The following is a 26,651-nucleotide window of genomic DNA, read 5'->3' as shown; positions in this document are numbered from 1 at the left end:
CAATGAAAGGCTGGGGATAAACCAACTTCAGGAATGTTTAAGGGACTGCAATAATAATTTGGTTTCCAGGTGGCTCAGTCAGTGGTAAAGAATCTGCCTGCCAATGCAGAGGATGCGGGAGACGTGAGGTTGATCCCTGGGTCAAGAAGATCCCCTAGAGGAGGAAATGGCAACCCACTCCAGTATTCTTGCCTGGAAAATCCCACAGACAGAGGAGCCTGGCGGGCTACAGTCCATGGGGTGGAAAAGGAGTCGGACACAACTAAGCACACACACAGTAATAATTTATCACCGGCAGAGAAGGGAAGGGGCCGGCGGCACAGTAACTGCACAGCTTGTGCCCTAGCAGTCAGGAGACTCAGTCCCACCTAAGCCCCGCCTTAGTCCCAGGAAGTCACCCGACCCCGCAGACCAGGAAGATAAGGCCTTTGTGCTGCTGGGAACAGGTCGTAAAAGTGCCTGCCGCCTTTGTGTGTTCCAGGGCGGATCCGCGGAGCACGGTGCCCTTAGCCAAGGCAAGGCGGACCGGCTGAGTTTTGAAAAGTTCGTGCGCTTTCCCCGTTCGCAGCTGCGCCCCTTCCTCCAGGTGGAGGCAGGTCGGGGACACCCGCTGCCGCCAGTCCGGCCGCAGGCTCTGCGATCAACTCTAATAGCTATTAACTCAGTCTAGCCGCTCTAGTCCCGGCGGCCCGGGCCGACTGCTCGCCCGCTGCGTGTCCGGCGCTCGCGCCCCCTCCAGGCGCCGGGGCCACCGTCTGTCCCGAGGAGCGGGACTGGGTAGGGGGCGCCCGCCGCACACGGAACTGCTTTTCTTTCCGGCGCGCTAGACCCCACCGGCTGGGAAGGGTCGGTTCCCTCCAAGGGGGTCCGAGGACTGAGTCCGCAGCTCTCGGAGCTGGGACGGGGTAGGGGTGCACAGTGGGGTGGGAGAGAGGAGCGAGAGGGCGTCTCAGAAGATCTGGAAGTCCTGGAGGGCGGGCAGGAGGCGAAAGGCGTTGGGGATGAGACAGGAGTAGACTCCCAGTTCGGAGGTGGGAGGGGGATGTCTGCAGGTCCCGGGCTCTTGGAGGGGTTCGGGGCAGGGAGGGGAGGGAGTCCAGCGATCCTAGAAGGCGGGTGGGGTCCCCCGGGAGGGGGGATTACGGGTCCTGGAAGGGTGGGTGGCCCTCAAAAGGGGTCGGAGGGGGACGCAGAGCCGGAGGCGGAGGCGGGGCGGTGAGCCGCGTCAGCCCCGGAAGCCCGGCGGGAGCAGAAGTCCAGCATCTGGGGACACAGGTCAGAGCGCGCCGTCGGCCTCTCATGTTCCCGGCCCTCACGGGGCGCAGGCCTAGCCGGGGAGGATGCTGCGGGCGGGTCCACATTGCCCTCTAACGGAGACCCTCGGGAAGCCACCGGCCGTCGGCCGGCGCCAGCCTGCACGCAGCAACACAGCGGCCGGCGGGCGCATTAAGCCTGCACTTGCTGGATGCGCTGACTCACCGCTGGGATGAGAGTGCGATTACGCCTGTGTATTAATAAGCCGTGACTCCCAGAGGTGGGATGGGTCAAGGGCTCATCTCGGCTTTGTTCCAGCATGAGATGCACTTCGGGTCTGATTCTAAAATACAGTGGCTGGAGTCTGACTTTAAAAACAAACAATTATTTCAGCCACTGTGTAATTTCTTTTAAACTTTATATTTTGTATTGGAGTCTAGCCAATTAACAATGTTGTGATAGGTTCAGGTGGACAGTGAAGGGATTCAGCCATACATACACATATATCCATTCTCCCCTAAACTCTCCTCCCAGCCAGGCTGCCAGGTGACAGTTGAGCAGAGTTCCATGTGCTGTATGTACAATAGGACCTTACTGGTTATCCATTTTAAAGTTAGCAGTGTGTGCATGTCCATCCCAAGTTCCCTAACTATCCCTTTCCCCTCTCCTTCACCCCTGAACACCATAAGTTCTTTCTCTAAGTCTGTGAGCACTGTGTAATATTTTAGATAAAACAATACAAAACTGGGAGTTTAATAGCAATTGATTTAACTACAGAAGGTAATATGGTACAGTTTCTGTGCTGTGCTCAGTCGTGTCCGATGCTTTGTGGCCCCAGGGACTGGAGTCCACCAGGCTCCACTGTCCATGGGATTTCCCAAGCAAGAATACTAGAGTGGGGTGCCACTTCCTACTCCAGGGGATCTTCCCAACCCAGAGATTGAACCCACATCTGTGTCTTCTGCACTGGCAGAAAGATTCTTTACCACTGTGCCACCTGGGAAGCTTAGTCTCCATTTTAAAAATCTCATCCTTATTTTAGCGACGTGCCAGGGAATAGTTGCCAAATGAAATTACTAGCAAGTACGTATTGTTAAGATGTCTGTACATGTGTCCTTCTACGGGTTACATTCCACCATCCACATGTTCAGCAGGGAATTTGGGGACACCATGTGGCTCTGTTGTCCCTTTGAGAGCACATTGGTGTCATTCTGGAGTTAGTTGAAACTGGTGATCTGTGAGGGCATCCACAGCTGGACTTGGACTAGGGAGAAGGGAAAAGGGCCCCACAAAAGGGGGAAAACTCAGCCTTCCAGATGTCTCCCCGGGGCATGGGGGGAGGTGAGCGGGCAGTGCCCAGGTCAGCCCCCCGGTACCTGAACCGTGCCCAGCCCAACACCCAACCTCCAGAAGCTGCTGAAGAACCTCAGGCAGGAATGGCCTGGAGAAGCCTCCGCCCCCCAGGTCTCCCCAGGCAGATGGACTGGCCTCAGATCCTTCCCTGGCCTCCCAGCCAGTCCTGTGACCAAGCCTTAGCGCTCCTGGAAGTGCCTTCGTTACTGTGCTCTGAAGAGAAACCGGACATCGCACGCCCTGGACTGCGATGTCGAGGGAGTGGCGTGGGAGGCAGTGGACTGGTCTAACAGAAGTGCAGCCTGCCGTCTGGCATTTCCAGATTTAAGATTCAGGGTTCCTGGCGTCAGCCCTGCCCTCGTGAGAGTGGGCACCCCACCCAGAGGAGCTGGTTCCCTGGGATCCAGGGAGGGCAGGGGCCCTGGGCAGGGGCTGGCAAAGGCAAGGAAGGCCTCAGTCTCTCCCAGAGCCTCCCAGGCTGTTGGAGCCTGGTCCCTGGGCCTCATCCCAGACGACGCTGGTCATGCTGCCCTCCTGAGTAGCTGGAGTTTTCCAGATCATGGCCACCACCCACCTTGCAGCTGGTGCTTTTTCAGGGGACACCTTGGCAAGCTACGGGGCTGCTCAGAGTATTGACGCTGGACGCTCGTCCAGTCAGAGCTTGCTTCAGGCTACACACTCTACCCCGAGACCCACCTGACCCCTCTCTGTTTTCAGAGCTATCCCTGATCTCAGACACCCACAGCTGCTGGCACCAAGCTTGTAGCTGGCGCGGGCTCCCCTCTACCTCCCACTGTGGGAGACATGCACACTCATCTGAGACTCACACCTGCCGACCTGGCACACGGGACCGCTGTCTGTCTTCATGGTCACTTTCATAAACATCCAAACCCACATTCAAGGGTGAAGACCCCACCCCGGCCCCAGACAGCAGAGAGTGTCTTACATACATATTGACAAAAGGAACCAGGCTCCACTTCTGATGAAAGGAGCCGCTCTCACTACCTGATATTTCCTGCTAGGACCCGCCCTGCTCGGGAACTTCGGGGCTAATCCTCACCCATTTCCTTTTGCACCCCCTTTATCCAAAATCTGGATCAAACTAGCTAAAAATAGACTCTAGTCCTCCTGTGAGTATCCTGCCAAGTTCCAAAGGGGAACCTCTTAGCAGCAATTAGAAGGCAGGTCAAGGGCCCAGCGGGGCAGGCTCCCCAATGAGCAGTGTCAATGGCGTGCGGGCTGGGTGTGCACGATGTGGCTTTTAAAGCAGCCAGGCCGACAATGCTGACCCTTTCTCTCTGGTTTCTCCATCCTAGATTTATTATAAAGTCATTAAGGACATTGAGCCAGGAGAAGAGCTGCTGGTCCATGTGAAAGAAGGCGCCTACTCTCTGGGGGCGGTGCCTCCCAGCCTGGATGGTAAGCCCCCACCCACAGGAGCAGAGGCCTGGTGCTCCATCACTTGGGGTTCCCCAGCTGCTGCCCATGGTCCAGCCCCCAGGCCCCAGATGGGCAGAACCAATTCCTCCCAACAACTTCTCAACCTGATCACTTTGCTTTCTCCTTCCTTGTGTTACGGGGGCCACAGCCTGAGTTCAGACAGGACTTGCGACAACACGACATGCTGCCTGACATCTCTGTAGTGGGAGAGTCCTAGGGGCTCTTTTTAAACTGTATAATTATCATTAGCAGCAGCAGTATACTCCCTGCAAGACTTAAACAAAAAGACCCATTTCACAGCTTGGAAACATTCACCCCCTAGAGCTCTGTGCCAGAGGAGAGTCTCAGTCTCAGTTAAGAGAGTACAGTGATGCCATCCATGTGTTTGAAAGCAATGACCACTTGTAGTTAAAAGCAAAAATTCCCAGAGAAAGCTTGCTGCTGCTGCTGCTGCTGCTGTCGCTTCAGTCGTGTCCGACTCTGTGCGACCCCATAGACGGCAGCCCACCAGGCTCCCCCATTCCTGGGATTCTCCAAGCAAGAACACTGGAGTGGGTTGCCATTTCTTTCTCCAATGCATGAAAGTGAAAAGTGAAAGTGAAGTCGCTCAGTCGTGTCCGACCTTCAGTGACCCCACGGACTGCAGCCCACCAGGCATCTCTGTCCATGGGATTTTCCAGGCAAGAGTGTTGGAGTGGGGTGCCATTGCCTTCTCCGAGAGAAAGGTTAAGGGAAGTTTATTTGGTGAGAGGGAATATTGGGGCTTCAGAGGACCCCTCTAAGCAAGCTCTTCCAACAGGACTGCAGGAAGCGTCTCCAGTGTCCTTTCCTCTAGGCTGGTCACACAGTATGTGTCCAGTAGACACGCTTCCATTCCTTGTTCATCCACACCTAGGCACAACTCTGATGATGCTCGAGAAAAGCCCAGTCTCATACAGGCTCAGATTTCTGAAATCCAGATTTCTATTCCTCCATCCACATTGTTAAGCAGTGTGCCCATTCACCTTGGGATCCTGGAACCATTTTTAAGTGGCAGAGGAAAAGTCAGTTGGAGGAAGCTGCTTGGCAACGAGGCTGGTCAGTTAACTCCCTATGTGCCGTGGGTGAATAGATGGCATCTCTTCTCTGCGTGAGACCCCACAAGCGAGCCGAAGGCAGCCTCTGCTTCTCACCGTCTCTGGTGCTGATTATTCCATTCCTGCTAGAGAAAGGGGGAGGCTGGCTTTTCCCTTCCTGTCCTTCTTCCCCCACAGCCCCCCCACCACCACACACACACAAATACTCCAAGGCTTAATGATTAATGCCACTAACTGCAAGTTTCTCTAAGGAACTGCTCCAGTGTCACGGCCTGGGAGTACGGTTGACTGGGCCAGGGAGCTAGGCGTCGGAATTAGCAGGAAGCCCCCGGGAGCAGGGTGACCTTCTCGGTCCTCAAGCGTGGCCCACCTTTGTGGGGCAGCACTTTGCACCCGTGAGTTCTTCCAAAGGCTCTCTCTAGAGAAGGACAATTCTATAAAATAGAGTCGACCCACCCTTTCCTCTAGACTTTGGTTTTAATCAGCCATTCGAGAAAAGGAAGTAGGTGGCTAAGCTCTGGGTATCAGGGGGATGGTCTCATTTTTCTTAAAATAATTGTTGAAAAGACCTGTGAATCTTAGATAATGTACTCAGAAAGATAAATTCGACCACGCTGGGCTATGGGGTTTTGTTTGTATGATGACCTGTCTTTCTTCTGAAAGGTTATAGAAACCTTGATTCCTGGCCCTCTTCTAATGCCTGATCTTAAATAACTTGGGTCTGCATTTTCCTAATTTATCAAACATCTGTGGGCTAATTGCTTTCCACACATAATAGTCCAACGTCAAATATTTGACTTTTCATACCCTTGGCTGTCAGGATCACTCCTTCACCTCCCAACAGCCACCCCTCCTCAGTTAACTCTGAATCGCACAGAAAGAAAATGTAAAAATGTTCCTCACTAAGATAATTATCATAAAAAATCTTTTATCCCAGTCCCAGTGAATGCAGGGCCCCTTATCACGGCAGGAACTTGGAGTGGGCTCTTGAGGGCTTTTGAGCCTCCAGTCTGTAGATTAGCATGTAGATGCCACATAATTGTGTCCCCCTGGGTTCCCTGAAGCCATTAGGCACTGATTTATTTTTCTGTTACATTCCTGCTTTGCCGCGAAAAGTTGCCGAGGGAACTTCAGACAGACGCAAGGCTCAGACTCGACACACAAGACATCAGGCCAGCATGGTCTCAGTTTAGTTGGATTTGGGCGGAAGTCAGAGCATTTGCCCCGGCCCACAGCCCCCCTCCCCCGGTTTAGATGAGGAGAGCTCAGTTCTGAGTCACAATGCTGCCTGCTCTTGTTGGGGGCAGGGGCTCTGGCAGGATGACCTCCAGGTATCATGGAAGAAGGGAGGGCGGGGGGACCTGCTCTGCCAGTTCACTGCAGGGAGCGGCCCCAACCCTGTGGACCTGGGACTGACAGCACTCTTTCAAAGCTGCAGCTTTGTAAAGAAATTCAATTCCAATTTTCCTACAAGTGACTCAGAGCAGAGGGAAGCCACTTTCAGGTTCATTAGTTCCAGGAACTTTTTATTTTGTTTTTACTCTTTTCAGTAGAGAGGGGAAAGATTTCTCTTTCAAGAGAACTTATTGCTCTTGGGAGAAAATAAAGAAAATCATTTCCATTCAAATATGCCTTTCTTTTGAGAAAGGCTCAAAATTGCTAACTTTTCCCCCTCTCCAGAAAAGGTCAAGAGGATGCAGAGTATTTGTATAAAGCATGAGATAGACAGATATAATATAATACAGCACAGTGTAGCATAATACAGAGTGTGACATACTCTAGTGTTTCTTTTAATTGGAGTTGCTTGTGCTGGGAAAGTGAAAACCATCCAGTCCAGGCGCATCTTTCTTGCCCCATCCAGCTTGCCCTAGGTGTGTATTCGATGCCAACTTTACCTGTGTGGAAGATGAGGGGCACCTGTCCACACCATGGCATGAGTGGGCAAGGCTTGGATGTGTCCTGTTCCAGCCTCTGTCCTTCGACAGGAACAAACTTGGGTCCCTGGTGGGATGGGGACTTGGAAGGGGGGGCACCCTCCATCACTGGTTCCATCACCTCCCGGACACCCTCCAATGCCTTTGAAGTGAGATGCAGGCTGAATTTTCATTATAAATCCAAATTCCAGATCCAAGCTGAAACATAAGTTGGTCAGTGCTATGAAAAGGCGGGGTTGGCCCTTCTTTTCTTTTCAAATTTCAACTTCAGTGACTGTTTTGGGCCCAGAAAGAGTGATGTTAGTGGTAAAGAACCTGCCCGTCAATGCAAGAGACACAAGTTCAATCCCTGGGTTGGGAAGATCTCCTGGAGGAGGGCATGGCAACTCACTCCAGTGTTCTTGCCTGGAGAATCTCCATGGACAGAGGAACCTGGCAGGCTACAGTCCATGTGGGTCACAAAGAGTCAGACATGACTGAAGCGACTTAGCACGCTTAGCACGAAAGAGTAAGATGCGAATTGACATTTCTCACTTCCTCGTAATGCTGGTGGGAGGGCCCCTTTCAGCCTCATTCCAGCCCAGGAAGTCAGAGCAAACCCACAGCAGCGGTTTTGTGGGGCCTGGGCATCCGGTTGTATTCTAAGATGGTGTTCTTGATTCCAGTGGGAAGGACCCCATGTTTCTAAGGACAGGGAAGCCCTGTGGGGGATTGTGGGGGGGTGGGCACTGACATCGCGCCCCATGCACATACCACACAGGGTGCCTTTCTTATACCCTCAGCGGGAAACTGGGACTCAGCCGCCTGCCCCCAGGCACCCAGCAGAGAGAAGGGTGGGTACCAGCTCTGCCACTTCACCTCCGGATGCCCCGGGCGAGCCCGGCGGCCTCCCCGGGCCTCCGTGTACCAGTGATAAAACCTGCGGCCTGATGCGAGGCTCGGGGGAGGAAACATGATAACGTTCCCGGGCACCAAGCCGGCCACGTGGAGGCGCCCCACCGCAGGTGCTAAGCTCACAGTGGACACTTACCTGAAGCAGTATCCAGGCTCCCTTCTGCTTTATTTTTATTTGTTGTTGCTGTTTTAAATATTTATTTATTTATTTATTTGGCTGTGCCGGGTCTTAGTTGCAGCACATAGAATTTTTAGTTGTGGTATGTGGGATCTACTTCCCTGACCAGGAATTGAACCCAGCCCCCCTGCACTCGGAGCGCAGAATCTTAGCCGCTGGACCACCAGGGAAGTCCCCTCCCTCCTGTTTTCGAGGCAACATCTCACAGACCTGCCAGTGGCTATTCTGCTGTGTGTGTCTTTCTTGCCCACCTGACCCCTCATGGGATCGTGTTTGGGGCGCCACTGTGGCACCAAGGACCGGCCCAGGGCCTTGATGGGCTTCATCTTAGAATCTTCTCTGACTTAAATCTCCAGACAGCCACAATGCGCCCCTTTCCTTCTGGCCGGCAGTGCTGCCCGGTGGCAGGGACACCAGGCTGCTACAGGTCTTGTGTTTGCGGATGCTGGCTCAAGGGTCAGCTGTGCGGCCGCTGTCCCCGCCTCCTCTGCCCAGGCTTCCGTGGTTGGTGAGGACCTGCTGGCTCTCTGGCCTCCTGCAGTCCACCCTATGTCTTGGCCTGTGTCTGGGGCAGGTCCAGGGGTCGGGGCACAGCCTTCCAAGCTCCTAGCTAAGCTCAGGTCCCCGCACACAGAGTAGGACTGGGCATTGTCCCCAGATTCCAAAGACTCTAAGCAGGCGCTGCTTCCCTGTCTTGTTCTTGATTTCCCGCGAGCAAGACCGTTCCTGACAGCCGCCTCACGTTGGCCAGTGGGCTGGGACACCAGGACTTGTTTACGTCTGGTCAGCACCAGGCCTGGCTCCCCCAACACATGCATGTCCCCCAGACTCCCAGGGAAGGTGACAGCTGCCTCCCCGTGCATCCCAGGGTGTTGTCCAAGGCCCGGGGGCTCAGCCAGGGGCATCTCAGGGCTGGATCCCACAGGAGTGTCTCCTTTGGGCATGGGAACTTGGGCGCCCACCGGTGGGGGTGCCGGGTGTGGCCAGACCCTGCCCTCAGGGGTCTGTGGGAGCAGTGGGTCTGCCCTCACGCCCAGGGAAGCTTCCAGTCTTGAGGAGGCCTCCCTGCCTGTAGTCCACCCCTCTCTTTCCCCCAAACCCTGGCCACAGGCTCATGTTGCCTAGCCACCCCTCCCTCCTCAGCAATCTGGGACATTGATGGTGGCCCTTCTGCCACAAGGAGGGGGCAGGAGGCAGTCCCCCACCTCCCTCCATGTCCCCACCTCCCTGGCTTCTGTACCCCTCAGGGTCAGGCCCTTCCAGTTAGCATCCAGCCCAAGGTCAAGGCTCTGCCCACTGTGGGACCCAGAGGTCCTTGATCATGTGCACATGCACACTCACACATAAATGCACACATGCCCACACAGATTCACACCAACACACTAAAACATGCACAAATACAATCACAACTCATACACACATTCAGAGACACAAACGTGTGCATACAAGTGTGTATTCACCCACAAATGTGCATGCACTTACGAATACACATGCACACCCAACACACTAACTCATGGGCGGTCATGCACACAAATGTGTACACTTAACATGCACGCATGTGTGCACACATAACACATATGCATGCACAGAAACACATCCATTCACATGTGCCAAGTAAGCACACAACATGAACACACAAACATGCACAAATGCAGGCGTACAAGTGTGAAGCTATGCAGACATACAAATTTTCATACTAGCCACAGAGAGAAATACATGCACACATACACAGGAATACACATGACACCAGCACAAACATGAGCACAAATGCACAAAAATGCTTGCACACCCGTGCAAAAGTGCCCCGAGAAGGCGGCAGACATGCTGGAGTATCCACCCATGTTCACACACAGCTGCGTACCCGTGCACAAGGAGCACACACGTTCACACAGCCACTCACAAGAACACCTTTTGATTCATTTGTGCGGGTTCGCTATCCAGACCTGGGGGACACGGGGTGGTCCTCGGCAGGGAAGAGGGGGCCCCCGCTCTGGGGAGAAGCTGGGTCCAGGCAGCCACGGGTGGAGAATGGCTCGGAGGTCGTTCCGCGGGACTCACAGCTCCAAGCTGTCTGGCTTGGCAGGGTCCGCAGGATGCTGCCTCGTAAACTTCATAGTAGCCGCCTCCTTTTTATTTGTTTGACCTTGACAATCATTTATGATATGCACCAGAGCCCAGCCGTCTCTCCTCCTAATTCATACACAAAGCACTTAGCCTTACTTCCTTCTCTGCTCCCGGCCGGCACGGGGCCCAACACTCCTCAGAATTTCTTATGGTGGAGTCTAGGGTCCCTCCGGGTCCCCGGGGCAGCCTCTCTCAGCACAGGACATGAGCAGGAAGGATGCCGGAGCCTGGGGGGCAGGCCTGCGGGCTCCCCGCACCCCCTGCAGCCCCTGGGCCTGGGTGGGCCTGGGGTGGGTCCTGGGCGCCTCCCCACGCTGGTCCTCTCTCCCCTGCAGAGGAGCCCACGTTCCGCTGCGACGCGTGTGACGAGCTCTTCCCCTCCAAGCTGGACCTGCGGCGCCACAAGAAGTACGCGTGCAGCTCAGTGGGGGCCGCGCTCTACGAGGGCCTGGCTGAGGAGCTCAAGCCTGAGGGCCTGGGCGGTGGCGGCAGTGACGGGCAAGCCCACGAGTGCAAGGATTGTGAGCGGATGTTCCCCACCAAGTACAGGTGCAGCTCCACCCCCCCGCCCGCCTCCCTCACCCCCCAGGAGCATCACGGACAGCTGGGTCAGTTGGCCCTGGGAGCACAGGGGGAGCCCTGAGAAGGGCAGAGGTCAGCCTTGGGCCCTCCAGCCTGCCCAGGCTGAGAAACCCAAGGCTCCATAGGGCATGGAGATATGCCTTTGGGGCAGGAACCCAGCCCAATCATCTGCTCTTGGGGACAATGCAGGCCCACGAGCTGGCAGTTGGAGGTCACAGCTCACACCCTGACCCTAAGGGCCTGGCCCCTGGTCAGAGCTTCCCCACCCACAGAGAATCCTCAAGGCACCCACTAGAACCACTGCTGCAACCCCCCATCATGTCACCAGGGCTGAGCTGTGGGGACAGACTTGAAGGAAGTCAGGAACGCAGGCCAGGCCCCCAGATATGCAAGGGTCAAGCCCCAGCACCATTTCCAAGATGAGGTCCAGGGCCAGGCTGGGGGACGCTGCCCAAGGGGTTCTGGAGTGGCCTGACCCTCTGGACACATGCAGACTCCTTCCCAGACAGTGGATGTGGGCAGGAAGGGGCCACCCAGGGGTCCCTTCACCCCCCACCCCAGGTACCAGCCTCTGTGTCCCATGGAAGCCCCCACCTGTCCCAGGAGACTTCATGGATGTGGGCACAGATGTCTAGCCAGCCATGCGATGGCTAGATGCAGCCTCCCAGGCCCCAAGGCAAGGCAGGAGTCAGGACCTGGGAGCTGGGGACCCCAGTGGGGAGAACCAGGCCCTAAAGTCCCCGGGCTCCAGGGACCGGTGAAGACCTTCACAACCTGTGCCCGTCCTCCGCCTCTGAGGATTTCCTCCGGGACAGCCCCTGCAAAGTCAGAGTGAAACCCCATCAGGTCACTAACTGGCTGTAGGATGGAGGGGAATTGAATGCCAATCCCCTCACAGCCCCCTGGGGACGGGAAACCCTCCACCCAGAACGGATGACTGAGAAAATAAGAGTTTGGGCAAATCCCGACCGAGGCCCTTGGCGGTAAGCGCTGCTCAAGAGGACCCGTGTTTTCTTTACATAAACACATAAATCACAATTAACAACAGGGGAAAAGATACAATCTGCCGGGTGCTGGAGAACCAGGCGTTTCTGATCTAAATGGATGGCTGGGCCCCGTAATTAACGGGCCGTGATGTATTGCTGCTTTGCTCATGAAGATTAACGGTCATACCTGGGACAGGAGGAGAAGTGGGGCATCCCCCGAGGTGGGGTGGGGGGCTCCAGGCAGCCTGTTCATCCAAGTTCACCCCTCCCTGCAGCTGTGCCTGCCTTCCCATCACACCTCACTTGGAGACCCCTTGCTCACTTCCGCCACCCCCGTGGTGTATGCATGGTGGGCAGCCTTTCAGTCTGGCTTGGCCGGGGGGCATGCTCTGGGCACTTAGAGGGGTGACCTTGGGTTTCCTGGGCCGCACCCCCACTCCGGGGCTCCTCTGGGACTCGTGGCAATGTTGGAAGTTTCTAGACCCATTTTTTGTTAGGCCCAAGGTTAGCATCAAGGGGAAGTTTGTCTTGAAATACAGAAGTGTGAGCTGGGGCCCCGCCTGGCTCTGGATGCCTGGGGGTGGTCTTGGGTGAGGGCCCGAACTCCATCCATGCCCTGGCTTCCCCCCGCCATCTGACGTGGGAAGGCCGTGTCTGCTGGTCCACCCAGTTGCCCTGTCCAGGCAGGAGGCAGACAGACTGGCTGCCAGGCCTCTCTCTGCTCTCGGAGCAGGAGGTGGCAGGGGCTCTGAGGGGCGGGGATGAGGCCCTACCCTCCGGGCCCCTGGTGATCCTGGTCTCCCGTGTGCAGCTTGGAGCAGCACATGGTCGTCCACACGGAGGAGCGAGAGTACAAGTGTGACCAGTGTCCCAAGGCCTTCAACTGGAAGTCCAACCTCATCCGCCACCAGATGTCCCACGACAGCGGCAAGCGCTTCGAATGTGAAAACTGCGTGAAGGTAAACGGGCTCGCCCTGCTGGCCCCGCCCATGCCAAGATGCAGAGCACATGTGGGAGCCATGGGCCCCGAGCCATTCGAGAGGAAGACAGGAAGTGTGCAGGGTTGCACAGCGGGGAAGCAGAGGGGGGCCAGACCCAGGTCCTCTCGGGTTCCCACCTACATGGCAGGACAGACTCCTGGGTCAAAGACCCGGACCTTAAGAAAGCTTCTGAGCTCCTGTCTGGAGCACCCTCAGGGCCACAGTTCTGTCGGGAATTATTATTGAAGAACCAGAGTCCAGGGAGGCCTGACAGCCCACCTAAGGCCATCCAGCGGGTCACTGCCCCAGCAGAGACCTGTCCGGCCAGGCTCAGGGCAGTGGGCAGAGTGCCCAATGAGACCCCCGTCCCATGACCTGACCCGGGGTCCACAGGAAGCAACTGACAGAATGTGACGCACCAGCGTCTGTGTCCCCAGGTGTTCACGGACCCCAGCAACCTACAGCGGCACATCCGCTCCCAGCACGTGGGCGCCCGGGCCCACGCCTGCCCGGACTGCGGGAAGACCTTCGCCACCTCCTCGGGCCTCAAGCAGCACAAGCACATCCACAGCACCGTCAAACCTTTTATATGTGAGTGAGTGGTCACTGCCCGGCCCCCGCCTGGCCCCCGCCAGCTCCCTCCCGCGTGCCCAGGGTGGGCAATGCTTGGGGGTCAGCCAAGGGGTGAAGTCCTCAGGCTCTTCCCTGCTCATGGGACCCCATCTGTCCAGAAAACACTTGTGGCAGCTGCCAATCCCTCTGCCCAGGGGTGGCTGCCTCCTGGTGCCACTTTATCATTACCCTGCTCCCTCGCACCCTCTCATTCTGGGATCCATCTTGCTCTGGCCTCACTTTCCCCTTCTGCGCCCCTTGGGTCCTCCCTGTGGCTCACTCATCCAGTGGCTGGAGGTGGGCAGTGGGTAGTGAAGATCCCTGTGGTCCTGCAGAGAAGCCAGCAACTTACCTTTTCCCTCCCCACCTCCCCTTCCCCACACACACGGGCTGCCCAGAGCTCCAGCAGGTGTGATAATATCAGTGCTTCCCACCCACCTGCAGCCTTTGGGGACCCCAGGCTGTATCCCCATGCTAACCTGGGTGGCAGGGGCCAGGCATGAATAACTGGACCCCTGTCCACATGCCGTTGACCTGCCAGTGGAGGAGACGGAAGCTAAGCCATCACCAGGGTGGCAGGAGGGCTGCAGGGTCAGGAGGCTCTCCAGGTGCCCAAGTAGGTGTCATCTGGCCCGTATGCTGGGAGATGGGATGGTCTATAGGTAACCCAAGTTCTGGGGAGGGAAGTAATAGGAGAGGAGTCAGAGGTCACAGAGTTAGGTCCTGGGAATCTAGTGGGCCAATGCAGGAGCATGACCCTACTTCTCAGAGTTCAGGAGATACTGAAGGTTCTTCTGTCTAGCATTGCACCAAGTCATCTCACTTGAGATTGTGCTGAGTCACTGTTCACACCAACACAGAGCTGACTTATCGGCCAGCTTAACTCACCAGTGGTGTCCTGACTCATCGGTCACACCAGTATTCTGCTGAGTCAGCATTCGCACGAGATTGTCCCGACTCATCCTTCACATCAGCATCACACTAAGGGTCATTCATATAAGATTGTGCTGAGTCATTGTCCACACGAGGTTGTGCTGAGCTGTCATTTCACACACATGAGTTTGCAGCACCCTTACAAAACCTGATGGAGCAGGGACCACGCTGTGTCCAACCGAAGGGAAGTAACAGAGAAGGAAACAGTCTTGGCAGTGTGAAGTGACCAGGCTTTCGAGGCCCCGCTGCAGCTCCAGGGGCCTGACCCCAGGCTGGGTGGCCTGGGACCTCTCTGGTCCCAGCACATCAATGTTTGGGGTGGGAGGAGCTAACTCTGGGAACTTGAGGACTTGGGTCTCAGTGGTTTCACCAATGTGGGGGTCTCACAGGACTGGACTGCTCCCCCAAAGAGGCCATACTCGCTGGCTGGTCAGGCCTTTGTTGAGTAGCTGGGGCTGTGCTCCCTTCCTGCCCACTGCTCCAAGTCTAGGCTTCCAGCTGTCTTGCTAGAGGTGACTGAGCCCCCATCCCACCTGGGTCACCCACTCCCTTAGTCAGGGAAAATGCACTTCTTGAGAGTGAGTATGTGTCCCACCACACACACCAGGAGTTGCCCTGGAGGGTGCCATTTCCAAGCTCAGGATGGCAGAAGCCACTGATGAGGTGCCACGGAGCCCCACTGTGGGGGACAGAGGGCGGCACTGAGCCTCTTCAAGGGCTGGGAACGTAGCAAGGTGTCACTGGTCTGGCCAGGAGCCCTGAGCCAGGGAGTGGCCTCTCTTCCCCCGAGGGTCGGCAGGCAGCCTGAGGGTATTTATAGACCTTCCCAAGGAGCAGCGGCCCTTCTGCACCAGCCTCCTCCCAAAAAGGGCAGATTTGATTAAACGAGGCAGTGCTCTTCCCCCTCAGCCTTGAAAACGTCCCGCCAAGCCAGACAGCCAGGAAGGCAGAGCCGTTAATATAAATAGATATTGTGATTAAAGAGCACGATCAGCTCGGGGCCAGCGCTCCCAGCGAGATTCGCATGACATCAGGCGGCGAGAGTGTGCGGAGAGCAAGAAACACGCTGAAATCATTGTTTCCACGGGGGCTGCATTTAGGAAGCAAATCGTCCTGCAGAGAGAGAGAGAGAGAGAGAGACAGTGTGTGTGTGTGTGTGTGTGTGTGTGTGTGTGTGTTCCTCTGTTGCTGGTTAGGAAAACAAGAAGAGAAAGAAAAACTGGCGGTTGTCCGACACTCAGCTCACCATTGGGAAAATGGTGAGACTGGGTCACCAGGGCCTGCAGGGCCTGCCGCTCGGCTCTGGCCGCCACCCTCTCCTGTTACGCACAGAGCTGGAGCGGCCTCTCCATCCCAGTCTGGGGAGGTCTCACTTTTCTCAGATGTGGAACCAGCCCCCTCAGGGGCTCCCCTCCCACCTCCACCTTCTAGCCACCCCCAGACTCTGATGTCACAGCCAGGAGCTCTGCTCCCCGGCCTGGGGATTAAGAACCCCAAGGGGCTGGTCACTCCTGAGGCCTCCCTGTCCTGGGAGCAGCTCACAGGGCCGGAGGCAGAACAAGGGGGGAAGCTGAGAGCATTTTAAACCTTAGGAAGTGGGCGGCCTAGCCCAAGGGGTGTTGTTTTACTCCCTTCTGCTGAAACAGCGTGGCTGGCATGGTAGGGAGACCCGGTGGGGAGTCTGGATGGGCAGGTGCAGCTGCACACAAGTGTCTTTGCCCATCTCTGGGAGCAACTTTGAAGACCTCGGTCCCACCTGACAAACTCATGGGGTCAGGAAAACACAGAGCAGCAGGGCCCATTCTCCAGTGAAGGCCGAAGTGGGTAGAGATCTACCCAGGCCACCCAGGGACCCCAGGGGAGGAACAGGAACATGGTCGCCAACCCATCTTGGTCACTAGAGACCAATCCCAGGGAAGGGTGCATGTGCATAGATATGTATATGTACACATGTGTTTGCAAGTACATGTGATGACACAGTTATAGTGCAACGAATGTTTGTGAACATACACACTCATGCATGACACACTTATGTACACAAGCGCACGTGCCCATAGACCTGTGGGCATACCTACATGCATGCATACACCTGAGCACACATGCAGGTAGTCATACCCAGTGACGCACGTGTGCACACACACGTGCACACATGCACTCACACACACGCACACACATCCAGGCGCACGCCACTCCAGGCACTCAGCCAGACCCCCGGTGCCCCAGCCCCAGGCAGTGCGGGTCCCCGTCGCCTCCCCTCACACCGCTGTCTCTGCCCTGCTGCCCCCAGGTGAGGTCTGCCACAAGTCGTACACGCAGTTCTCCAACCTGTGCCGCCACAAGCGCATGCACGCGGACTGCCGCACGCAGATCAAGTGCAAGGACTGCGGGCAGATGTTCAGCACTACCTCGTCCCTCAACAAGCACCGACGCTTCTGCGAGGGCAAGAACCATTACCCGCCGGGAGGCATCTTCGCGCCCGGCCTGCCCCTGACCCCCAGCCCCTTGATGGACAAGGCCAAGCCTCCCCCCGGTCTCAACCACGCCGGCCTGGGCTTTGGCGAGTACTTCCCCTCCAGGCCGCACCCTGGGAGCCTGCCCTTCTCCACGGCACCCCCCAGCTTCCCCACACTCACGCCCGGCTTCCCGGGCATCTTCCCTCCATCCCTGTATCCCCGGCCACCTCTGCTACCTCCCACGCCGCTGCTCAAGAGCCCCCTGAACCACACGCAGGACGCCAAGCTCCCCAGCCCCCTGGGGAACCCGGCCCTGCCCCTCGTCTCCGCCGTCGGCAACAGTAGCCAGGGCACCGCAGCGGCCGCGGGGCCCGAGGAGAAGCTGGAGGGCCACCTGGAGGAGGCGTATGCCACCAAACTCAAGCCCCGGGGCAGTGACCTGTCAGACGGCAGCGACTTCGAGGACATCAACACCACGACCGGGACCGACCTGGACACGACCACGGGCACAGGCTCCGACCTAGACAGCGACGTGGACAGTGACCGCGACAAGACCAAGGACAAGGGCAAGACGGCCGAGGGCAAGCCCGAGTTCGGGGGCAGCACGGTGCCCCCGGGCGCCCCGAACACTGTGGGCGAGGTTCCCGTCTTCTACTCGCAGCACTTCTTCCCACCGCCCCAGGAGCAGCTGCTGACAGCGGCGGGCGCGGCAGGCGACTCCATCAAGGCCATCGCGTCCATCGCCGAGAAGTACTTCGGGCCCGGCTTCATGGGCGTGCCGGAGAAGAAGCTGGGCGCGCTGCCCTACCACTCCGTGTTCCCCTTCCAGTTCCTGCCCCACCTCCCCCACTCCCTGTACCCCTTCACGGACCGTGCCCTCACCCACAACCTGCTGGTCAAGGCCGAGCCAAAGTCGCCCCGGGACGCCCTCAAGGCCAGCGGCCCCAGTGCCGAGTCCCCCTTTGACCTCACCACCAAACCCAAAGAGGCCAAGCCCATCCTGCCGGCGCCCAAGGTGCCCCCAGCCCCGGCGTCTGGCGAGGAGCAGCCGCTGGACCTGAGCATTGGCAGCCGCGCGCGGGCCAGCCAGAACGGAGGGGCACGGGAGCCCCGCAAGAACCACGTGTACGGCGAGCGCAGGCTGGGGCCCAGCGAGGGGCTGCCCAAGGCGTGCCCAGCCCAGCTGCCCCAGCAGCCACCCCTGCACTATGCCAAGCCATCGCCCTTCTTCATGGACCCCATCTACAGGTATTCACATGCCCCGCCCTCACGTGCTCTCCCTGGGGACCACCTCCCCTGCTCCCCCAAGCTTCGTCCCTCTGTCTTTGCAGCTTCAGGAGGTGCTTCAGCTCTGGGCAGGGAGGGGTCTGTGCTGCTTTGAAGTCCAGGCCCGGCTCGGCACTTTCCTAGGGTGGGTGCCTGGCAGGGTCTTCTGGGCACACTTGGCTCCCTTTCGCAGATGCCACTGGGAGAGCTGCTGCCCTCCCTTGAACCCCAACCCCAGCCTGCCCTCAGACTCCACCCCAGAAGCCCACCTGCTGGTGTCTCCAGCCTCCCTCTCTGAACCTACTCTGCCTCCCATGACACGCCTGGCTGTTAGGTCTGCTCAAGCATTTCTGCTTCCCTGTGACTGCCCTGTGGCCCCTACATGGGCCCCACCCCTCTCCGGAGCCACAGCTGGGGTTCCTGTTGGCCTAGGGGCGATCAGAGGAGGAGCCACTTCTCCCCAGAGGGAGGAGGAGGAGGGAGAAAGATGAAAGCTCTGGAAGGTTGGCAAAACATCAGCGTTCCAGCCCTCTGATAGACCTTCTGGTGAGGGGCCAACTGATTCCCCCTCCCCAGTTTCTGAGTAGGCTTTGATCAGGGGGTTTTGGCCCCCATTGCACGTGTCCCGGGGTGCTGGGAGGGCTGAGCCCTCAGGAGGGAGCTGTGTCCCTGGGCGGGGCTGGAGGGGCACGTGTGGTGCTTCAGCCACTATTACAGGCCCATGGCTCTGTGTGGGAGGGGCCCGTGTGCACACAGGTGAGTGTGTCTACGTGGGAATTCAGGGAGCGCATGGCCACTTTGAGGGCTCGTGTGAAGCACAGGGCCCAGGCAGGGCCTGGGATGGGCGTGCAGGTGAGGTCACCCCTGCCAAGGTGCAGCGGGAAGAGTGGTGGCAGGGCTGCCAGCGATGGGGAGGAGGGAGCACGGACCAGCCTCCTGCTCTGCCTTCCACACCCACCCAAGTCCCCCCAGCCGCGCTCACCCAGGGCCCTGGCTGGCCTGTGTCTGCAGCTGGTTCCATTTCCTGCCAGGTCTTGGCGCTGTCATCACAGGAAACCTGAAAAATGGTCCCTTGGGTGTTTCTTTAAGAACACACCATCCACAGATGGTGTGAGAAAGTGACCAGAGGCCCGTCACCACTGACAGCGGCTCACAGGCTTTCTGGGGTGAACATGCCCGTCAAAGGCCCAGGGGGCACCTGCCAATTTCAGTTGAATCCGTGGGACTCAGTATGGGGGACAGGATATAGCTGGGGTTCGAGGGAGGAGACCCCACCAGGGCAAGCAGCCCTCACGCAGAGGAAGGGGTGGGACAGGAGACCTAGCGAGCAAGGCTCCTGGTCAAGCCTCCCGAGTTGGAGCCAGCAGGCCTTCAAGAGGCTCTGGGTTAATTGTTTCCCTTCGGCCTCCTTGTCCACCCTGTCCCAGCTCCCCTCCCAGCCCCCAGCCCTCCTCTGCCCCTCCCCTCCCCACTGCAGGCCTGGTTCAGGGCTTTGGGCCTTTTTCTGGAAGTTGGCGGGGCAGCCAGTCAGGCCTGGAAGCAGGAATTGGCCGCAGGGCCCCCGGACCCTCCCCTCCTGCCCGAACTTCTCTGAGACCTGGCTTGTACCAGGCTCTTGCCCTCTGGATTTAGGGTACAGCTGCTGATGGAGGGGCTGCCTGGTCCCCAACTTCACACACAGACACCAGAAAAATGCCCGAGATATGGGGTAACCTCTCCCCACTGCCCCGAGCCCAGTCAAGATGATCACTTGTGGTGTCGAGAAGGTTACCTCCAAGTGAAGGTGTGGGTGACAGTCACTGCCTGTGTAAACACTGGCCAAGGGCTAGGGGACAAGGTCCTCCAAGCTCCTGGATGGTCCTGGGGTGACTCCAGCCAAACTCCCCAGTGTCCCCACAGGCCCCCCCGGGTGTGACCATGGACACATACCCATAACCCTCCTTTCCCCAGGTTGGAGGAACCCCAACACCGCCAGACTGACTCCCCCCCGACCCTCCAGCCCTTCTCACCTCCACGTGCTGCTGGCTCTGTGACAGGGCCAGGGACACTGTGATGACAAAAGCCGTGTACCTTGGCAGGGTGCATGTCTTCTGGGGGTCAGGGGTCAGCTGGAAGGGGCTTCTTGGAGCCAGCCTGCTGGGCTGCATGAGTCACAGAGGGCAGGAGAAGGCAGAAGACGATCTTCAATACCCCCTCACCCACTGTGAGACCCCTTCCTCTTCGCCCACACCACCCACCCTGGGGCCCTTATTAAAAGACCGACCCAGCCCAGCTTTGAACGGGGCCTCTGCTAAGGCCCTGAGGTCACCTAGGGGCAGAGCTGAGCCCTACAGGGGTCGGAGTGTGGCCCTTTACAGACAAGGCGGCGGTCCCTGCAGCTGTGTCTGCCTGCAGGGAGGTGGTAGGACTCCCCAAGTCACCTTGTGTAAATCTGGACTCCCATGGGGGGCACTGAGGCGGGCATCGTTTGGAAATGGTGAGAGGAGGAGGTCAGGGGAGGAGGGACAGCCTCCTCTTCCACTTGCTGTGACTGGCAGTTGTACTGGCATTTGGGGAACATTCTGGAATTGTTGTCTCCAGCAGCGGTCTTGAGGTTTTAGGTAGACACTGCCTGGCTGCTGTGGGGAGGCCCTGAGACCTCCCCAGGACAGAAACCTGCTGATCACTCACACAGCCCTGCCCGGATGGACCCTGGTAGCTCACACACCCACCCAGTTGGACAGAGCACCTGTGCCAAGGGCTCGGCAGAACAGGGAAGTTGAGTGTAGGCGGCAGCCCCTGTGTGCCCCATGTTCCGCTGTTGGGGAGCCCAGGGACCCCAACAGGGCTGAGCCCTCGCTGGGCAAACGGGTCAGTGGGCAGAGGCTGCCACACACGGGACCCTTAGGGAAGAGTCCTAGCTCCGGCATCAGGCGTTCATCACATGCATGGGTGCTGGCAGCTGGGTGGTTGGGGGGACACTGGGGAGACTCGAAGGGGTCCAGACCTGGGTGTGGTGTGGGGAGCATGTGCTCATACAGGCAAGTGCACAGCCGGGTCACAGACCGTCCTACGACATCAGGTGAGATGTGGTCACAGGGCCCGTGGAAGTTGGGCTCGAGGTGAGGCCCCCACCTTGTGACTGATGGGGCACAGGTGGCAGGAGGGGCAGGGACCACGGCCCCTCCCCGCCCAGTGCTGGGCCGCTCAGTGGGGTCCGTAACCCTCTGTGTTGCTGTCCAGCAGGGTGGAGAAGCGGAAGGTGACCGACCCGGTGGGAGCCCTTAAGGAAAAGTACCTGAGGCCATCCCCGTTGCTCTTCCACCCCCAGGTAAGGCCAGTGGGAGCGTGAGGTCCATCCAGGCCCAGCCACAAGCCGCAGGCAGGTCTCTGCTTCCCATCTCTGCACACCCACCCATCCCTGTGAGGCTGGGGAAGATGAGACAGGGCCAGACAGGTGAGGCAGGAGGGTGGTCCTTGGTGGGGGCGCCCTAGGAAGCAGCCAGGGACTCTGGCCATGGGTGCCCCCCTCGACCCACGGCTGGGAGGGGTAGTGAACGTCCCCCCTGCAGCGGTGGGCTGCAGCTCTGATGGAGCATATCCAAACATTTGGACCATAGGGAGAATGAATAGGAGAGACCCAGGGAGGTGTGGACGCCAGCAGCCTCTCTGGTACAAGGGACATGAGGGCACTTAAGAGAAAAGGTCAGCAGAGGAGGGGCGGTACAGGGGGCAGAGGCAGGGAGCAGGACAGCAGCAGAGGGACTGGCATCGAGCTCAGGGGATCCCAGGGGGTCGCGGACAGACAGACTGCCCTCCCCGGGGGATGCAGAGGGTGGCGAGGCCACCTGTCAAGACCAGAATCAGGAGTCTGGGAAAAAGAACCCCCAAGTCTGGGGAGTAGCCACAGACCCCGCCAAGCCTGCAGGCACTTCTGTGCCCCTGTTCTCACCGCTTGGAGCCCGGCCCCGGCCCCAGACCCACGGGCCTCCCCTGCCCCAGCCGGAGGACTCGGGACTGAGTTGTGGGCCAGCCTGGACCCAGACTCCAGACCCGGGCATTGTTCTCTCCCTCCGCGTTTCCCGCCTGGGACAAACCCTTGGTTTGTGGAACCTGCACCCCGCCTGGGTTCACAGCTAAACTTACTGCCTCCCATTGTCTCATGGGGGCCTCGGAGTTTGGTTAAGAACTTCCCCTGGTTTCCTCAGGCCCTGCTGGAAAAAGCAGGCAAGCCAGCCAGGCACATCCTGTGTTTGTGTTTGTGGGGGAGCTTGGCCGGGAATATCTGATCAGGCAAAGTAGGCCGGGCGGGCCGGAGCCTCCCAGGCCTGAGGAAGAGGGGCCTGGCAGGGGACTGGCTGCCCATTGTCTCTGCTGCCCACTCCCCCAACCAGCTACCCCTGCTGCCTACCCCTGAGCCCAGTTCCGGGGGTGGGGGTGGGAGAGGTGACTAGTAAGTCCCCTGATGAAATGGTCTGAGGTGAGGCCATCACTGGGACAGGGCAGCTTCCAGCCACTGTAAAGTCTTGGGGTGGGGGGCGGGGGTCACAATGCACAAAGACACCAACATGCTATGGTCAGCTGCCTCTCATTTCTGAGGCCCGACATGCAGGTGTGCAGCCCCTGGTGGAGCAGGGAGAGGCAGTCCTGTCAGGCCACTGCTCCTCACCACCTCTGGGGTCCCGGGGAGTCTAGGGCAGTAGTCCCAGAACCTCCCAAGGCTGCAGCTAAAACTGAGACCCACTGGCAGATGGGCAGCAGTCTGTGTGCCTAGATCCCATCATCTAGGCCATGGATGTGCCAGTGAGAGACTGGACAGCATCTGAGGGGCCAGGCAGTGTCCATCTGTCCATCAGTGGAGACAGGCAGGCCGTCCACAGCTGGAAGCAGCATGCGTCTGACAAGGGAGCATGCCCATCCCATAGGGACGGTGAGGCCCAAATCCTGCAACTATGCAGAGCTGGCCAGGGTCTAGGTGGCAGCCCAGCATCAAGGGAGGCCTCAGCCATAGGATGGACCCCATCTTCTGTTTGTTAACCCCTTTCTGGTGTCTTATCATAACCATTCAGTTGTTCCCCAGCCTAAACCCTGAGGGATTCCAGACACAATGAAAACTCTTCCTTTCTCAGTCTCATCCCAGCCTCCCACAGGGCCTGACTTGCAGCAGGCAGTCTCAGGTGGAGAGGAGAAATGCTGCTAAGGCCTGCGCAGCCCCCTGCCTACTTTTGTCCCCCAGCCCCAAGGCAGGCACAGGATTCTAGTCAGAACCCTGCCCACCAGATGGAAATGAGCAAGGCCAGGAGAAAGCAGCTCCCTTCTGCTCCCCAGGCAAGCCCTTGGCATCTCCAACGAGCAGACAGGCAGCCCCTCCGGTCCATGTCACCCCGTCTTGTGTCGCACGTCATGTTGGCTTCGGCGTTCCGCGGTTGGGTGTAGTCTTAAGCTGTTGAATTTCTTTTTAGCACTTTGCCTGTAGTTATGGTTTGCTGCCACTAGGTGGTGGTGGTGCTTCAGGTTTGTGAGCCATTTTTTAATTTGAGATTCAGATAGCTATCTTAATTTTTTGGGCTTCTCTGGTAGCTCAGTCAAGAATCTGCTTGTAATGTAGGATATCTGGGTTCAATCCTTGGGTTGGGAAGATCCCCTGGAGAAGGAAATGACAACCCACTCCAGTAGTCTTGCCTGGAAAATCCCATGGACAGGGGAGCCTGGCAGGCTGTGGTCCATGAGTTTGCAGAGTTAGACAAGACTGAGCGACCAACACTAACTAAATTTTTTGACCACTCAAAAAAACGAACAAAAAAGGGTATAATTCTGTCTTCATCCCAAATTAGGCATAAGGAGTGCTAGCCAGGGATTGAGCCAGCAGGGCTTGCTGGCTGGTTTCAAAGTAAGGTGCTTTGTGATCACAAGTGTCAGTGACCCGCATCACCCAGGGGCTGGCAGGTGATGGTCAGCTGCAGCTCCCCCAGACTGGACCCTGGACTGTGACGGGGTTCCAAACAAGGACCAGAGCAGGGCTGGCTGCAGGAAGTGAAAGAACCCAGCCCAGTGGCCAAGAAGAAGGAGACCGCTGGTTCCAATGATACCCTGCTTGTCCATGATCCATGCTCAGTCACCCAGGATACCCAGGTGTGGGGTGGGTCCAGGCGCGTCAGGACTGGGGGTGCAGTGGAGCCCCACAGCCTCTCTCACTCTCCTGCCAACAGATGTCAGCCATTGAGACCATGACGGAGAAGCTGGAGAGCTTCGCGGCCATGAAGGTGGACTCTGGCAGCTCCCTGCAGCCCCTCCCACACCACCCCTTCAACTTCCGGTCCCCACCCCCAACGCTCTCAGACCCCATTCTCAGGAAGGGCAAGGAGCGATACACGTGCAGGTGAGATGCGGTGAGCCCCTGAAGCAGTTTCAGTGAGGCGGCCACAGGCGCCACAAGGGCCCATGAACCTGCACTTCCAGGAAAAAGCTCAGTCTCAGCCAGGGTCCACATGGTAGCCGGTGGGCCACTGTCCCCTTGAGGTCATTCCCTGAAAATATCCACACCAAGCTGTGCTCCAGTGAGCACAAGAAAATGCAGCCTTGGCCAGCAGGTTGGAATTTCCAAGCCGGAAGCTAAGGCTGCTGGTCCGTGTTTAACCCCGGCTCTGGGGGTGGTGGGAAGCTCAGCACTAAGGAGAGATGGCCGGTCCCCAGCTGCACAGGCCTGTGCAGCCGGTGCTTTCCAGCTCGGCCCAGGCTAGGCTGGGGGCTGAGAAACTGCCTCGGGCAGGGGCACGGCCCTGAGCGGGCCAGTGTGGGCCAGCGCCAGCTGCCCAGTGGTGTGTGTCCAGCCTCTCTGTGACACTCAGCTGGGCCCTGAGGCCGAGGAGAAACTGAAATCCAGGGTGTGCAGTGGGTCACCTGCCCCCAGGTGTGGGAGAAACAGCACCAGAAAACACCTGGGTGCCCACCTCTATGGCAAAGCGCCTGCCTGATGGACCCCTCCCCCACTGCCTGCCCCCAGGTACTGTGGCAAGATCTTCCCCCGGTCAGCAAACCTCACGAGACACCTGAGGACGCACACCGGGGAGCAGCCGTACAGGTAGGAGCCCGCCCAGTCGGGGTGCGGGAGGCAGGCTCCTGGCGGACCTCCCCTTCCCCTGCCACAGGATGGGCAGCAGGTGGAAGCAATGCTTGACCTTGCTCCAGGTCACTGGGTCACTCCATCCTGGCCGCTCAGCCCTCACGCACCTGGGGATGTTGTAAAGATCAGGCTTCTGGAAGGTTCCCGCACACTGACCCCAGAGCGTGTCTGGGAGCAGCCCTTCCTCCTGCCACTGGGGTGTCAACTGGAGAGCGAAGCCAGGCCCAGGGGTGGTCTGTGTGGAGAGGGAGCTTCAGCGTCACCACCACCCAGCCCACCTCCACCCACCTCCCCACAGCCGCTGGCCATTGCTGACCTCAGCCCGGGCAGGGGACCAGGGTGAGCCCCTAAGGCAGGGTGGGCTGGTCTCAGAGAAGGAGCCCCGTGCAAACTTGGATCCTACCCAAGCTGGGGGCATCCTGAGGATTCACCTAGGTGCCCCGACCACCCTAGACGGGAGCCCTGTCTGCCCCCACCTCGCTCCTTGGTGCCTAGTCCCCTCCCTGCAGAATGTGGTCGCAAGCGCATGGGGGCTGTGAGAGCCTCTACATTTCACGTTCACAACTGGTGGGGGCATCTCCCTGTTTCAAAGACTTGGAGCCTCAGGCTCAGAGACGCCCCTGACTTGCCAGGGTCCAAGCTCACAGCCACACTTGCTGACCATTCTGGCCTTTTCTCTTGGTGCCTAGGGCATTTGTCGGCCAAGAAAAGAGCTGAGGGTAACATCCTGGCTTTTGGGGAACCCACCCGGTGGGGGTGGGGCCGGGAGTCCCAGGGAAGGGAGACCTTGAGACAAATTGGGGGATGCTGGTCCCAATGCCAGGATGACATCCTGGGCTGTCTGGTGGACAGCGGCCGTCGGGAGCAAGGGGTCTGGCATCATTTTAAGTGGGCAGCGTCAGGTTCCTGTCGTCCGGGCACACAGCTGGGAGTGACCCATGGGTCCAGGAGAGTGAGGGTGTATCCCCATCCCTGCGCAGGGCAGCTACAGGGGCTCCTGCAGGCATCATAGCCCCCAGGCCCTGTCCCAGCCGGGTAAGCGTCAGCTTACATCGCTTACCAGTCATCTGCTCAGTGCCCTCAGCTGGCCCCCAGCACACAGCCTCCTTCCCTGTTACCCTCCAAAAGTGACTTACAACTTAACAAAGGAGGGCTCGGCTTGCTTCTCTCCTGGACAAGGAGCCCTGTGTGTTTCTGTAAGGAGAACCAACTTCTGGACAGGGTTGCATATAAGAGCCCCTGGGGGTTCAGGTCCATGTTTATAGAAGGATTTAATTATCATTGATTTCTTTTGCTCTTTCAATCTGTGAGTTTCGACACGAGTAACAATAATTGCTTTGAAAGTTGGCATTGCAAATCCTGACTGTATCTAGCTCAAGGCAGCCCCACAATGAGGAGTTTGGGGTGTGGGCCTGTCTTGTGACATCACTGGGGCATCTGGCCTCACTTTGGGAATTGGAGGGGCTTCAGTTGGAGGAAAGAAA

At 58.2% G+C, this 26,651-nt stretch overlaps 1 protein-coding gene across 4 annotated transcripts in view; it reads left to right on the top strand.

The window, feature by feature from the left end:
• The window catches only part of PRDM16 (PR/SET domain 16), a 340,205-nt gene that overhangs the window by 293,135 nt on the left and 20,419 nt on the right, over window positions 1-26,651 (top strand). For 3 of the 4 annotated variants that reach the window (XM_070768348.1, XM_070768345.1, XM_070768347.1), the window contains 8 exons: window positions 3,924-4,026; window positions 10,589-10,802; window positions 12,633-12,780; window positions 13,239-13,392; window positions 16,634-18,047; window positions 21,288-21,375; window positions 24,254-24,423; window positions 25,048-25,125. In XM_070768348.1, coding sequence (XP_070624449.1) covers window positions 3,924-4,026; window positions 10,589-10,802; window positions 12,633-12,780; window positions 13,239-13,392; window positions 16,634-18,047; window positions 21,288-21,375; window positions 24,254-24,423; window positions 25,048-25,125 — 2,369 coding nt within the window. The remainder of the gene's footprint in view (window positions 1-3,923; window positions 4,027-10,588; window positions 10,803-12,632; window positions 12,781-13,238; window positions 13,393-16,633; window positions 18,048-21,287; window positions 21,376-24,253; window positions 24,424-25,047; window positions 25,126-26,651) is intronic. The other variant, XM_070768346.1, reaches the window with a different exon arrangement.

This window comes from Bos indicus, chromosome 16 (genome assembly GCF_029378745.1).
Source record: "Bos indicus isolate NIAB-ARS_2022 breed Sahiwal x Tharparkar chromosome 16, NIAB-ARS_B.indTharparkar_mat_pri_1.0, whole genome shotgun sequence".
NCBI lineage: Eukaryota > Metazoa > Chordata > Mammalia > Artiodactyla > Bovidae > Bos > Bos indicus.
This window is presented reverse-complemented; position numbering and strand designations above follow the sequence as displayed.